This window comes from Cyprinodon variegatus, unplaced genomic scaffold (assembly GCF_000732505.1).
Source record: "Cyprinodon variegatus isolate N-32 unplaced genomic scaffold, C_variegatus-1.0 Scaffold79, whole genome shotgun sequence".
Taxonomy (NCBI): domain Eukaryota; kingdom Metazoa; phylum Chordata; class Actinopteri; order Cyprinodontiformes; family Cyprinodontidae; genus Cyprinodon; species Cyprinodon variegatus.
In genome coordinates, this window is record NW_015150532.1 from 870,066 (window position 1) to 884,802 (window position 14,737).

A 14,737-nucleotide genomic window follows, 5' to 3' on the forward strand; every position below is an offset into this window, starting at 1 on the left:
AATAAAAGTGTCGTGATCGGGTCGGAGAAGTAGAAATTGAGCGGGTAACTAAATATTCAAAAACACTACGTAATCCCAGGGTACCTTGCTGCCGTGCCTTGCATTACCTAATCCCAGAAACCATCGCGAGGAGAGGCGGGGACATGGCTGGTTGCCGGAGCAACACACATGTCATTAGATGGACTCCGCCCACTTTCTCGTCCGCAGCCAATCGTTGAGCGTAGAAATGACATCATTGTTATTTTCAGTGGGGCTGCAGCTTAGAGGTGGATAAAGTTCGTCTCCACGTTGGAAGTGATTTAAAGTATTACCAGTTTTCGGAGTCTGTTTTTTATAGTTATTAGAAAGAGAGGATAATACGAACCCGGAGGTTTGAGGGGTAAAACAAAGCAGCTCGGCGGCAAAAGAAGTTTATTTTCTTGTTTTGGTTTGTCGATGAGGGGACGGTTCACAAAGGAAAACTTTTCTCGGGACGCAAAGTTGTCAAGTGAGTTGAACTCCCAACAATAAGCAGCCTCCGCCGCGGGACAGACTGACACCCATATGTACCCAGAAACAGTCGGACTCTTTATTTAAACACGAATACTTGGAGTGATAAGAATTAAAAAAAAGTTTTATGTCTAGAAAAAGCAGTAAAATGGAAGCGACCTTCTACGACGAAGCTGTTAACGCCTCCAACTCCCAGCATGACGGCGCGGCTGTTTACGGGTTTAACCCCAAAACACTGAAACAAACCATGACCCTGAACCTAAACGACCCGAAACACTTCAAACCCGGGCTGGGGGCCAAGGCCCTGGACATTCTGACTTCGCCTGATGTCGGGTTACTGAAGCTGGCCTCGCCGGAGCTGGAGAGGCTGATCATCCAGTCCTGCAGCGGGTTGACGACCCCCACCCCGACCCAGTTCGTTTGCCCCAAGAACGTCAGCGACGAGCAGGAGGGATTCGCCGAGGGGTTCGTAAGGGCCCTGGCTGAGCTCCACTACCAGCAGATACCCGCCGGAACCAGCGGCGGAGCGGCTCCATCATGCGAGGCCGGCGGGATTCCCTACAGCTGCACGGTGCGCACGGAACCACCCGAATACACCAACCTGGCCGCCTTTAACCGAACCGTGGGATCTGCGTCCGCACCTGTTTCAGAGAGGCACCCGCCCACTAGTTATCCAGGAGCGCCCCCCAACCCCGCGGACCACCAGCTGACGGCGGCGCAGCAGCAGCAGCACCCGCGGCTCCAGGCGCTGAAGGAGGAGCCGCAAACGGTGCCAGATCTCTCCGGGGAGACGCCTCCGCTGTCCCCGATCGACATGGAGACTCAGGAGCGCATCAAGGCGGAGAGGAAGCGCATGAGGAACAGAGTGGCTGCGTCCAAGTGCCGGAAAAGGAAGTTGGAGAGAATCTCCCGGCTGGAGGACAGGGTGAAGAATTTGAAGACCCAGAACACGGAGCTGGTTTCCTCCGCCAACGTCCTTCGAGACGAGCTGGCTCTGCTCAAGCAGAAGGTCATGGACCACGTTAACAGCGGCTGTCAGCTCATCCTGACGCAGCAGCTCCAAGCTTTCTAGACTGCAAAACTAAAACAAACCCAAAGGAGCCAATGAGGGACCAAATGCAACTTCAGATGGCGGCTTCAGACCTTTCATCTACTTTTGTTTTTCCACTACAGACAGTTTGGACACGAACGGTCCATGCAAATGAAGCCATGCATGAATGTTTCAGACTCGCACAGCTGAGAGAAACTTTTTTTTTTATTGTGTGTTTGCTCCTTAGTCTGGCACTTTTGTCTGTCACTACATTTTATTTCTGCAAGCAATTGTAGATCACGCGTGGGAAAAGGAAAAAGTGCACCTCATCAGAAGACTGTGATCCAGCTGCACATGTACATGTCCAAACAGCAATACTGGAGTTAGGTGCTGTAGCTCATGCACCAGATGTACAGATCCTTCACACCATCCACTTTTTTTTTTAAGGTGTGTGTAGCGTTTACTGACAGCTGCCTTACTTTCAAAGACACTTCTTACTACTTTATAGTGTGTAACTTGTTAGCCCCTGAAAATAACACTTTGTAAAATTTGTACGCAGCATTTTGAGCACTTAAACTGTAAATAAGGCTAAATAAATAATAAAAAAAAAGACTAACTAAAGTTGGATACGCCTGCGAGCATCTTTGTCTGATATATAGGATTCTGCAACAGGACGGGTTTTGTTATTGCAGACGGGACAACAATGAGTCATTCTGTGGTGTGTGAGGCGCGAGCGCTGATTGGACAGCCGGGGCTTCCGGAAGTAAGCTGCAGGGAGCCAAATATGGGAAGATGACTGGGAAGGGCGTGCATGGCTGAATCACTGTCCTCCCCCCTCTCCTGCTGGTGACTCCTACAAGTAACCCCCACCCCCCACGCAAATGCAGATTTGTTTACACAACGGAGAAGTGTGTAGTAAGAACACATTGTAGATATTAAAACATTTTATTTATGAACACGTGACATGTTTATATATATATATATTAAAAAAAGACTAACAAAGATGTTTAAAGGTATACAGAGCGATATGAAGGCTGTAGAAAAGCTGAGGACTTCAAACATTGTAACTAGAACCCTGTAAATATGAGATGATCTGGATATCCTTTTTAAAGAGGTGTTCAAGGAGCAGGCATGCAGGTGTTTAAACTTGAGCTTCTTCTCCAGATCCCTGCTATGCTGGACTCCAACATACACTCCAAACATCTCATAAATTCAGATTATTTGAGCTTAAACCTTCCTCCATTTTGTCGCGCTACAACTAAAAATCTTATGTTTTTTTCTAGGTTTTTTTTAAATGAAACATATTTCCATATCAAATTGAAATGTTTACTTAAGCATATAATCCTACAAATGCCATTTATATTTTGAGGTTTTAAAATGAAACTGAACCTTCAAATTAAAACAATAGGCAGGAAAAACAGCCTTAAATACAATTGGACGGGGAAAAAAAGAAATAAATGGATATTTGTCAGTATGTGTTCAAGAATTTGACCAAATCTAAAGTAAACTGAACCTGCGTTAAATGTTTTTATTATTTAAACTTTTTAAATGATTATTAATTTTGTAAAGTTGATGTAGATAATTCATCCAGGAGTGACTCATCTCTTTAAGCAGGTTTGATTTGCAGGAGAAATCCCTTCAGTAAATCCTCCAAACAATATTTTGATAAGAAATTCTTAGACAACATGAGCTAGCTTAACCATCTTCTTTCAAAATTGGAATCTTGTTCTCATTTGCACATTAATTCATTCCTGAAGTTTAAACAGACTGCATAACAACCAGATTATCTTTTATTGTGTGGTAAACAAGGAATTAAAAGTTGGACAGCGATGGTCTTGTGTCTGGGGGAATGACTCATGCAGCAGTTTCCCAGCATTATGGCTCCTCTTGCTCCATCTGTAAACCACAGGTATGATCCACATCTTTCACTTGTTGAACACAGTTTTTCCCTTGATCCATTTCCATGTGGGTGTCCCAGAGAACTACTGATCTCCAAGGGTTACCTCAGTCCTACAGGCTGGGGGTGAGAGCCTCTCAGCTGACCAGCATGCCCTCCTTACCAGCCAGCCTCTGTCTGTGTATGTGATCCTGCTCCAGTTCTTCGTGGCTGGGGTGCCAGAGCTGTGCCAGGATGCGCTCCATGTTGAGAGCGTACATCGTGTGGGAGGGCATCACGCCGCGATGAACCTACATCACAGATAAAACAGGAAGAATTAAGGCAATAATCCTACAAGTTTTTTTTCTATAAAAGCATTTGTTAGAAAACATCTAGATGATGCGATAATTTACCATTCACATTACTTTAGGGCTGCATCCAATGGATTATTTGAGTAATCGATTAATACATTGACTTTTAGAAGACATACTTTTAGTAAATTAACATTTTAAAAAAGTATTTATAATAAAAAAAAAAAAAAAACTAAATTGCACATTTCAAATTAATTGAAGAAAAAACAAAACTAAAGAAAAAGAAAAAATATATAGGTACCTACACATTTAATATGACTTGGACAACTTTACTGGCATTTTATATACACAGAGTATAAACAAAGTGAAATTTCATTTTATACAGCTTTTAAACAGTGAATAGGCAGCAGCTTAGCAGTCAAACGGACCATTTTCAATTCAATTCAGTTTATTTATATAGCGCCAATTCACAACACATGTCATCTCAAGGCACTTTCCAGTTCAACCAGATCATACAGTCAAATTGATTCAAAGTTTTCCATCAAAGGAAAACTAGTTGATTGCATCGATTCATTGACTTGAATGCAATTCATCACACTAAGCATGCTTGTAGTGACAGTGGAGAGGAAAAACTCCCTTTTAACAGGAAGAAACCTCCAGCAGAACCAGGCTCAGTGTGAGCGGCCATCTGGCGAGGCCGACTGGGGTTCAAGGAGACAGAAGCAGAGATACAAAAAGCAGCTGTAAAAGGCGGCCCCGTCCAGGAAACACACAGCCAGGCAGACGAGCTCTGAGCCAGCTCCCATGCCAGAGGATGAAGAGAGCACATCCAGCCAGTCACAGTCAGAGAAACGACTACACTGAAAAAGTGTAGTCATTACAAGACGAAAAGTGTACTACATTTCACAAAGTGCAGCAGCGATCAAAGGCGAACAGTGTAGGAGAAGTTTGGAGCGTTGCAAAAAAAAAAAAAAAAAAAAAAAATTATATATATATATCAGAGATGGGGACTCGAATTTGTGACATATTTAATGACTTTAGGCTCGACTTAGACTGGCATTTGAAGGACTTCAGACTCGACTGAGACTCGTGATTTCTGACTTGTGAACAATATTTTATTTTTATGTGTTTTTTGTTTTACTAACTTGACTGATCGCCGCTCGCCTTACCCCCACACAGCAGAGGAAAAAAAAAAAAAAAAAAAAAAAACGGTAGAGGGGCTGTCAAACTGTCACGTAGCACTGACGTCACTGACGCAACGCTACGTGACATATATACCCGTGCACATTCATGCACGCTCGACAAGCCAAGCTTTAAAAACTTCATGGCAGTCGTAGAGGAGAAATATGTTGTGAATTGGCACTAAATAAATAAACTGAATTGAATTTAAAATACTGCCCGCCGAGTCGGTTCTGTCTGTTCCAGGGCATTAAGTTACAAAAAGTTATTGCCACAATGTTTCTTTTATGAAAGAATTGTCCTGGTATTTATTTAGGGTTTTTCTTCATCTGTTGTAGTTTTTAACTTCATATGTATTGTGATTGTTTTTTTTCCACAGCCCTCATTTTCACTTAAAAATAAAAGAGCAGCAGTTACTCCTAAAACTAGAAAAAGTTGTAACCACAAATGTCAGGTAAATACTGTAAGAAAATAGTTGTTTTTGAAAGAAAAAAATAAAGATGCCAAATTTAACTGGAAAAAAAATTGCGTGTGTGCTTTTTTAAATTGTATTTTTCATTTACCAGTTCAAGATAATGATCATTCCATAGATATGATAGTAACCTTTAAGCTATACCGTCTCAGTGACGGAGATAAAAACACAAAGAGAAACAAGCAAGCACGCAAATTATTGCACTTATTTTAATTAATCGCGTGATTAGAATTTATTGTGCGATTAATAGGCTCTATGCACAGCTCCACTACTTCCTGAATTTAAAGCAGCTCCTTTGTTTCCTGTCTTTCATGATTGGATGCACTGATTAATCCAGGTGTGTATGACCTAAGTAACTGGCCAGACACACCTGGATTAATCAGTTCGTCCAGTAATGAAAGACAGGAAACAAAGGAGCTGCCTTAAATTCAGGAAGTAGTGGAGCTGTGCATAGAGCCCATTGATAATTGTGACAGGCCTTCTCAGGACTTGAGATTTGACTTGGACTTGCAAAAAATGACTTGTGAACATGTCTGATATATACACACACACGTTTACAATTTGATCTTGAATGTATTCTATTGTTTGTTTCTCTGGAGTTCTGTAACCTGAGTGAAGTTGGCCGCTCCACCTTCTTCAAATCAGACGAAATGGGTGTCAATTAACTCGGCTCCGTTTGTGCAGCAAAAATTGCTGAATATTTCAATAACCATTCATAATTAATCATTACAGCCCTATATTACCGACAAGCTGTACAATTAGCAAGTGTTCTATACTGAATAATCAGTGTTACACTGTAAGGGTTTTAGAGACAAGTAGTTTGTCTTCTCCAACAGTCCTTTGCTAAACTTATCAGTGCAAGTAGAAGGAATCTATGATAATTAACATCCTGCTACAGAGATGTACAGCAGGATTAAATCCCCTAAAACACTGTTTTTATAAAACATTTATGGTTGAAAATAAAGCCTAGTGAACCCTTTGATTTCACTGCAAGTAGAAGCGGTTCTGCAGGGCTGATCAGGGTTTATACAGGAACGGGTAACTAATGCTTTTAATGTTGTTTTAATGCTCTTAGAAATATTTTTCTTGCTATCAACAAGTACCCATGAACTATCATATGTACACTGCCAAGTCTGTTGTCACCTTTACCGTCAACAGGCTGCATCCATTTCCCGAATTCCTCGTTTTACATCCACTTTTTTTAAAATTTGCATCTTCCCCATTCTTTAGCTTTTTCTCCGCCTCAAGCTTCTTTTCTGGAAATACAGCTTTACAATCAAACAGAAGCAGTTCCTCGCAAATCTATCGCAATGTATCTATCTTTTTTTTTTTTTTTTAATAAAGCATTTTAAATGCCACAATAATGCCACATTTAATGAAAATTAAGACCTTAATTTAATGATTTTTAATGACCCACAGAAACCCTGCTGATGCAGCTGATCAGAGCACCTCTAGTCAATCAGAGGTTCCGCTGAAAGTGCTGCGGTGCGTTCTGAAGCGTCCCAGAAGGCAGGCTGATAGCTGCTTCTCTAAAATAGGCAGCAATTCTATTTTTGCCGTTTCAAATCGTTTCAAAACGTCAATCTGGAGCAGAGTGGACTGAAGTCTGAACAGGAGGATTATTTAAATAAACAAATATGTTCATACAAGTAATTGGCAGCCATAATAAATGTGAACATTAACTCGAAAGGGTAACTAAAAACATATTTGAACTCCTCCATGTTTAAAAAATAAATAAAATAAAAAAACGTTGGGTGAACAAATAAAGCTCATTGCTTTATTCAAGGCCTACATGTTCACTACTGTAGTACAGTAATACAATCCTGACGTGATTCGAGTCTAACTGGGCAAAGTCGCCCCACCCTGAAAAAGGTTCCGGTGGAATACGGTGCCTGGGAAAAGTTGCTGCGCGTACATACTGCTTCTACATCCAGTGGAACCAAGGGGTGAAACCTATATTGTGTGAAAAAACTTTTGTTAAAGTCTTAAGGAAGCGGCTGTTCCAACTATTGCATTTCCGAATTCTCCCGAGTGGTGCCCGACTTTACACGAGTGAATAAAGTAAATGTGATTGGTCATTTATTAAGGGGGCCGGATTTTTGTGGCTGAAGGTTCACAAGCACATTTGGTTGTGGCCGGTTTCTCTGATGCATCTTGATAACCAGTTAGCAACTTAGTGCTAGTAGGTTCCCAATAGGAAATTCCATTGGGACCAAGTAGCACTAAATTGGTGACTTAGAAACGACACTGTCAAGGAACGCTATGGACAGCGGAAACATGCAAGAGGAGGAGAGTTTAGCATCACAGGTCGTGGATGAGTCTCCTCCATCATACATTTTTTATTTAGAAGAGGAAAGCGGGGAGGAAGATGTTAAGGAAGAGGACGCAAGGGCGGCAGAAGCTTGGTTTGGTGTAGAAGGCTTCCAGCCGTACATGTTTGAGCCCTTGCCTCGCAACGCTTCCTGTTCTGTTAGCTCTATGCCTGCCGAAGACACAGAGATCCATCCCCGTAAACACTGGGACGTAACTCAATTGTAAAGTAAATGATTCTCATTTCCTATTTCAACCTTTGCATATATTGGCCGAGACATATTAATGAAGATGCTATGACCGAAAAAATGTGTTAAAAAAAATTGGTAGATGATCCTTGATATACAATTGGCCGAATTTAGGCCGCTTGGGTCTGGTCGTGAACCAGTTCTGCTGGTATGCTTCTGCACCGTCGGTCTGGAATTTCTCGGGACGCACAGCGGTTTCCCGCCAAAACGCAATGGGGAGGCTATTCAAGAACTTGCGAGGACTATGGCGGTGCTGGCGGGAGTGTTTATCTTCCAAAACAACAATGGCACGTCCCCAAGATATCACGGTCACGGAAATGGATCTAGAGTTGCTAAACATTGAAGAGGAAAAGGTTCTGTTAATGGAGTTGGCTAAAAGACCAATTAAACTTTAGTCGTAGTTTTCCATTGTAGTTGTTCCTCGGTTTTTAAAAATGGCGTGCCCCAGCATCGAATCGAAAAGGATGACCACACAGACAGCCTAAAAGAAATACCAAGGACCAATCACAGCTGCTTTTTGTCTGCGCATGTCCGCTTGAGGTCCGTGCAGGTTTGCGACCATCTAACGCATAGACTGGATTTTTTTTTAAGTGTGCGATGATGGTTGCAGAACCTCTGCACGGGGAGCATGGTCGCACACAGAGACAGATTTAACGGTTGCAGATTCTATGCATCAGAAGTATAAATTGGCCTTAACACAACAGCTCGCATGAGGCGCATCAGACCAGACAACGTGGTTATTATTTTATCATTTCACTACTTTATTTCTCTCTAATAAGCGGTATATTAGATGAGACTTCTATTTGTTGATCAGAAAATCAAGTATTTACCAGTACTAGACTCAAATTTCAAGCCTTTTTTAAACCTTAAAAACACAAACATTTTCAAGGATTTCAAACATCTGTACGAACCCTCCATATATAAAAAAAATTAAGGTAGAAAATTTGACTTTTTTTTTTTTTTTCTACCTTTAAAGCTTCCAGGAGGTCAAACAGGCTGATTGGAGGCAGTGGCGCAGGTAGAGTGTCAGAGGAGCAGGCCAATAGGTGAACAGCTTTCTGCTCGGCGTCATCAGGCGACACCTGAGGGGGCGGGCATGCGGGTAGAGAGGCACTTGGAGGCGGACTGGAAAATAAAAAAACGGATTAAATGAAAGTTTAATAGAAGCATTTATGTGCGGGTTGCCTTCTTTCCTCTACCATTCGCTGATGCCGTGGTAAGCAGAAAGGCTGTTCTTGAGATAAGGCCGAGGTGTGACGTCGGTACCAAAGGCGTAAGGGAAGTGCCCGTCACGCAACCGATACGCTTTCCTCCGTGTGATTACGGCAGTCAGGACGTCCTTCAAGTGGTGCTAAAATAACAGTTCAGCTCGTTTTATTTCTAAACACACATAAACCATGGCTTCCATTCATTGGTTTGTGCTAAGCATCTTGAGAAACGGCATTAAAAAATGTACGGTAATCAATAATTTAGCAGTCGTATGGATGGAGAGCCCACCTCCACAGCATAGATCATGGTGCTGATGGCCTCTTCTGTGACGTTATCCAGCCCCATCTCGAAGGCGGTGACCATCATGCGGGCCTCCAGCTGGCCCCGCGTCGGCAGCAGCAGCGTGTGGCCGCTCAGGCGCAGCTCCTCCTCCTCGCTCCCCGCCTCACGTGGGCTGAATGGCTGCGCACCGCTAAGAGGGTTCTGTGGCTGGAAGCGATGCTACGGGGGCAAAAAGCATCATCAGAAGCAGACAGTGAGTCAACCATTTTAAAGAAAAAGAAGGAACAACCCATGATATTACAAGTTAACTTATCTGAAACGTTGGCGGAAAAACAAAGGGATTAAAGATTTACATCAAATTTCTGTCTGGATGAACATTTCTTCTTTCCTTTTGGCTTGCCAGGCTTTGCAGCGCAGCTTCCCTGCCTTTGTGAAGGAACGGTGCCGTCTAGAGGATGGAAAAGGAAACACAGAGAGGATAAGGAGTGGGAAACAAAGCTAAACAGGTTCTGACTCATGAACATGAAAACATACAATCAAATCATGAAAATCACCTTGTAGTGGCGTCACACAAGCCATGATTCTTTCCAACAGAATTGTAATTAGATTTTATTTATTTTGAATAAAATAAAAGTACAGAACAAATCCTACTTAGTGAACAGAACAGAAACTCCTGAACCTTGTTTAAACATTAAAGCAAAAACAATTTGTATGCAACAACACTCTAATGAGAAGTGTCCTAATAAAACTTTCCCATTTCTGATACGATACAGGTCACAGTTTAAATGTACAGTGCAGCTTTGATCATTTACTGACATTGATCCGATATCAGCATGAATCATGCATACTTTTATCTTATTTCTTTAGTGTGAATGATAGCAGAAGGCTTGATGGCAGTCGTAGTTATAATGCAAACATTTATTATCATGGGGAGTGGTGGTCTAGTGGTTAGTAGGGGTGGAACGGTTCACAAAATCCACGGTTCGGTTCACGGTTTCGTGGTCACGGTTTTCAGTTCGGTATATGTTGATTGTTACGCTGGAAAAAAAATCGAAATTTAGATACGTTTTTTTTTTCTTAAAATAAGTGTATTTGTTCTTGGATTCAGTAGGTAAAAGAGAGATTTTGCCAAAGAACAAAATAATTTACACTTACAAAAAGGAAACACAATTGCATTCTCTTATTTCAGGTGGATTTTATCTAATTTTCTTATTTTAAGAGCAAAAATACTCACTCCATTGGCAAACTATCTTATTTACCTACTCAAATTAAGCGTAAATACACTTAATTTAAGACTTTTCTACTTATTTTTAGATACTTTTTCCAGTGTACCCCGAACTCCCATAAAAATTAATGAAATTAATGAAAAAAATCCCCCAAAAATTTATGAATTGTAATTATTTTTAATGATTTGCGGAAACCATGGATCATTTCCGCATGTTTTGCTGCTTTGAATTTAATCATCTGGCGCATGCCCTCTACCATCTCCAAGGAACTCAGAGCGGAGCGGACAGGAGCCACAGTGGAGGCTGTAGGCTTTGCTTTGCCGAGGCGGTCTGGAGTGCACCGGGGTGGAGCGCTGACGGAGTATGTGGGATTTCGGGGTTAGCCTGACATGTTGGTCATGTTGCTGTTGGCATAAACAAAACGTGTTGCACAATGCTTGCACACTGTTGCACTTTTATCCACAACTTTCTTTCCGCCGTCATCGTAGGTCACTCTAAATGCAAAGTGGTCCCATACAGCAGACCTATAAAGTGCTGCTGGCGTGTCTTCCAACTCCTGTTCTTTCCCACTCGCCATACCCACACAATTCTCCACAATAACTGATTTTTTTCTGCTACACCCGGCTACGCTGCTTCGCTTCTTCTTGTTTACTACTGGTGGTTGGCTTTGGTCGCAGTACTGCCACCTTCTGCTCTCGAGTATAAACGCGTCACCTATGAGAAAAAGGAGCAGCGCATGAACCGAACGCAACACACGAGAATCGAACCGAGACAGTCGAACCGAACGGTTCAGACGGTTTTCATAAACCGTTCCATCCCTAGTGGTTAGGGCATAAAACTTGGAATCCTGAGGTTCTGAGTTCGAGCCCCACTCCCACTGACTGCCACTCTGGCTCTCTGAACAAGACCCTTAACCACCCACTGCTCCCCGGGAGCCCCACGATGGCAGCCCACTGCTCCTCAAGAGGATGGATTACATGCAAAGGTAAATTTCTCCAATGTGAGATCAATAAAGTCAATTATTATTATTAACCGAACTTTAAGCAGAGGCAGAGTGTTTCCGTCAAACAGGAAACAAGTAGGTTGGATGAGTTTGCTAAAGCCTTTTTTTGTACTGATGAACTAAAGGGGACGATCAGTTGATAGAACATGGCCACTTTCTCTGTGCTGGAGCAAAGTTCGGTGCATTTTTTATTCCAGTGATTTTGTACAAAACATTTTAGGAATCGTTTATCCGCTTTTCTGTCAGCTCTAACCAATCTACTTTTTGCCATTTTACAGTCAACCTGCTTCCTATGAAAATGACTTATTTATGATTAGAAGTCAAGTTATTCAAAATGTTTTAATAGGATTTATAGTTGTGGTATGCTGTGCTAAAATAGTTTTTCTTATATTTGCAGGTTCTGTAAGTCTTCATACACCCCATGTATTGATATTGTTAAAGATAGGCTCTATGTATGCACCCTGAAGCTCTATCTCTCCAATTCCTTTCCCTGAAAAGAGATCGCTCTGGACAAACTCTTTAAATAACACTTCATAACTTATATGTATTAAATAACCAGGAGACATGACAACAGATTCTGATAGAAATTGTAATGTTACTCAGATCAGAGAAATTGCTTAGAGTTTACAAAGGGCAGCTGTATATCTCCAGTCTGTCACATCATCTTATTTTACATCATACACGTTAGCAGATGATTAGGCATCCATGGCTCCAGCTTTATCAAAATATTACACTTCGTTCTTAGCTGAACGACACCACTCTCATTCCATTTCCAAATCTTAGCCACGTACAGAACAAATTTAATAACTGTATATCCAGACAGAGGAACTGTCTTAGTTTAAAACATCAGTTCTGACACGCAACAGAAAGCCGATACCAAAGTGTAATAAACTCACACATCAGTGATAATTATCCTAACAATACATATTCCAGTTAAATGCAGGATGGTACATTTGAAGACGTTGAATTGACACTTGTTAATATTTTTTTTTTACTATCGTTTACCCAAGTTTGCCGCGGATGGCTGATCGGAGGATGCAGACATGTGAGGAGCTGCAGCCAGTTGCTAATACTTGTAAGATCTCAAATCTCTTTTGCAGTAAACCTGTTTTGAAATGATTTAAATACCTTTGATTGTTCATAATAACCCAGATTTGCTACATTAACAAGGCTTACAATACAAATTCAACAGCCTTGCACATTAGAATACACAAGTAGACAGCAGGCAATATGTTTCTGGAGGATGCAGGTCTGAGTTTGTGAAAAAGGTTAACTGATCCATGCCTTAACTAACGCAACCTGGAAATTAGTTTGCAGAAGAAAAAATGTTGATAAAACCTTTGAAATGTTTTAGATGAGAAACCAAACTCACCTGGTGTGGAGACAATGATCTGACATCGTGTGAGAATGGCCAGTAGGAAGTCGTTGTGGAAGTGGACTAAGATAGAAAAAGGAGATTTAAGATAAGCTACAATGCACCAACAAACACGTGGCAGTGAAAACATCTTCTGGAGAACACCAACCATTTTCCTGAGGCAAAAGTCGACGTGCCTCAACATCAAACTCTGCTTGAACCAAAGCTTTAAGTTTGCCCAGTAGCTGAAAATACAGGAGACACAGGAGAATGGCGTAACCTTTAACTAGCTACATTAAAACCTTAGAGGTTTAGTGCTTTTTAAATTTTTTTTCGTTCAATTAGCTTAAGAACAGCTCTTACTTTGCAAGAAATCCAGCCGAATAATAACAACAACGTTTAAGATATAAAACATTTAATAAAAAATAAAGTGCAAGAACAGAGCACTCGGACAGCACAATATCTTAATTAAAAAAATCTGTGTGTGAGGATAACGGCTAAAAACATTAGCAAGCTAAGTGCTAGCTAGGTGCTAATATGCACATTTAGCCGAGAAGCCTCCGATTAGCTTGCATATTTGCAACATCATTTAAAAATCACACACATTCAGGAAACCAATTAACAACAGGTTCATCTTACTGCTTCACATTATCGCCGATTGCGTCCGTTAAATTCTTCTTAGCAATATCCAGCTCGCTAGCGTGAGCCGCCATGGCGACAAATATGCGTCATCATTAAGCGACACAGCTTTCCTATTTATAAATTAAATCACATATCACTTATATAATTTTTTTTACCCAATTTTATTTATGAATAGCAAATTAGTTCACGGGAGTTGTGTGTGGGTTTTTTTTTAATCATAATTGTTTCTAAACTCGAATTTAAGTGAAGGATCACTCTATCACTACCGCCACCTTGTGACAGAATACGGTACTCCTTCTATTTTTATGCCACGATTTAACATAAAAGTTAATTATATTTTTCCTTATTTTTATGTGATTAACAAATACACCTAGTGCATAGTTGTAAATTAAAATAAACAATGCATTTTCTCCTTTTTTCCACAACCACCTACTGTTTGTACTTGCTTAAACTTGCAGAATGGGGGATGCCGAATATATCTTCAGTTGTCTTTTCAAATATAAAAATAAAAAATGAAGTTTGCATTTCTCTAAAACCCCTTCACAAAATCCAGTGCAATCGTTTTCCCACTCCGCAAGGGATTTCCCACTCCACTTTATGATGATCATAAGGGTTTATCAACTAGACAAAAAAAATAGTGTCACGCTGTGGCCTTTGGAGGTTGGATTGTTGACATTTTGATAGAACAGATCAATTAGTGTTGGAAAAAAAAGACGTACAAAATAATTCTGTATCTGAAAAAATTACATCAGGGCAGAGACCTAATTGTCTTTTTGTAGTAAAATTGTTCAACCACTAGATGGCGGTGTTTCTTGTAAATTGACATGGCGCTCAGGAGACGTTAAATGCCCAAAATCCAGTTGATGCTGTGACTCCACTATAACTATTTAAAAAAAATTGGAGAGTTGAGCTGCCGGTTCAATGATTAAACTCTGACATTCCTCTTCCGGCTTATTCTGATGGATCCCAAGGCTTTACCAGGGCAAAAGAAATACAGTCTCCTAGCAGCAAGTTCTCTGTGCCATGTGGTGTTCACCCAGTGGGATGTGGCTGGAATACCACTAAAGGGTCAGGTTTGTACTAATTAGATGTCTGGAACACCTCAA

At 41.1% G+C, this 14,737-nt stretch overlaps 2 protein-coding genes across 2 annotated transcripts; one reads left to right on the forward strand and one right to left on the reverse strand.

Annotated features, from left to right (window-relative positions):
• The first annotated feature begins 255 nt into the window (after positions 1-255).
• On the forward strand, positions 256-1,570 carry jun (jun proto-oncogene). Its single transcript, XM_015373021.1, has one exon. The coding sequence runs from the start codon at positions 617-619 to the stop codon at positions 1,559-1,561; it is 945 nt and encodes a 314-aa protein (XP_015228507.1). The 5' UTR covers positions 256-616; the 3' UTR covers positions 1,562-1,570.
• A 1,366-nt stretch (positions 1,571-2,936) lies between these two features.
• Positions 2,937-13,717, reverse strand: tada1 (transcriptional adaptor 1). Its single transcript, XM_015372985.1, is given in 9 exon segments — positions 2,937-3,706; positions 8,884-9,040; positions 9,115-9,266; positions 9,413-9,625; positions 9,760-9,854; positions 13,008-13,073; positions 13,159-13,203; positions 13,206-13,234; positions 13,629-13,717. Coding segments are annotated over 9 exon segments (984 nt in total). The 5' UTR covers positions 13,703-13,717; the 3' UTR covers positions 2,937-3,553.
• Positions 13,718-14,737: the final 1,020 nt, after the last annotated feature.

Coding starts and splice junctions, on each gene's coding strand:
- jun (XM_015373021.1), top strand. CDS start 617: ATGTCTAGAAAAAGCAGTAAAATGGAAGCGACCTTCTACGACGAAGCT.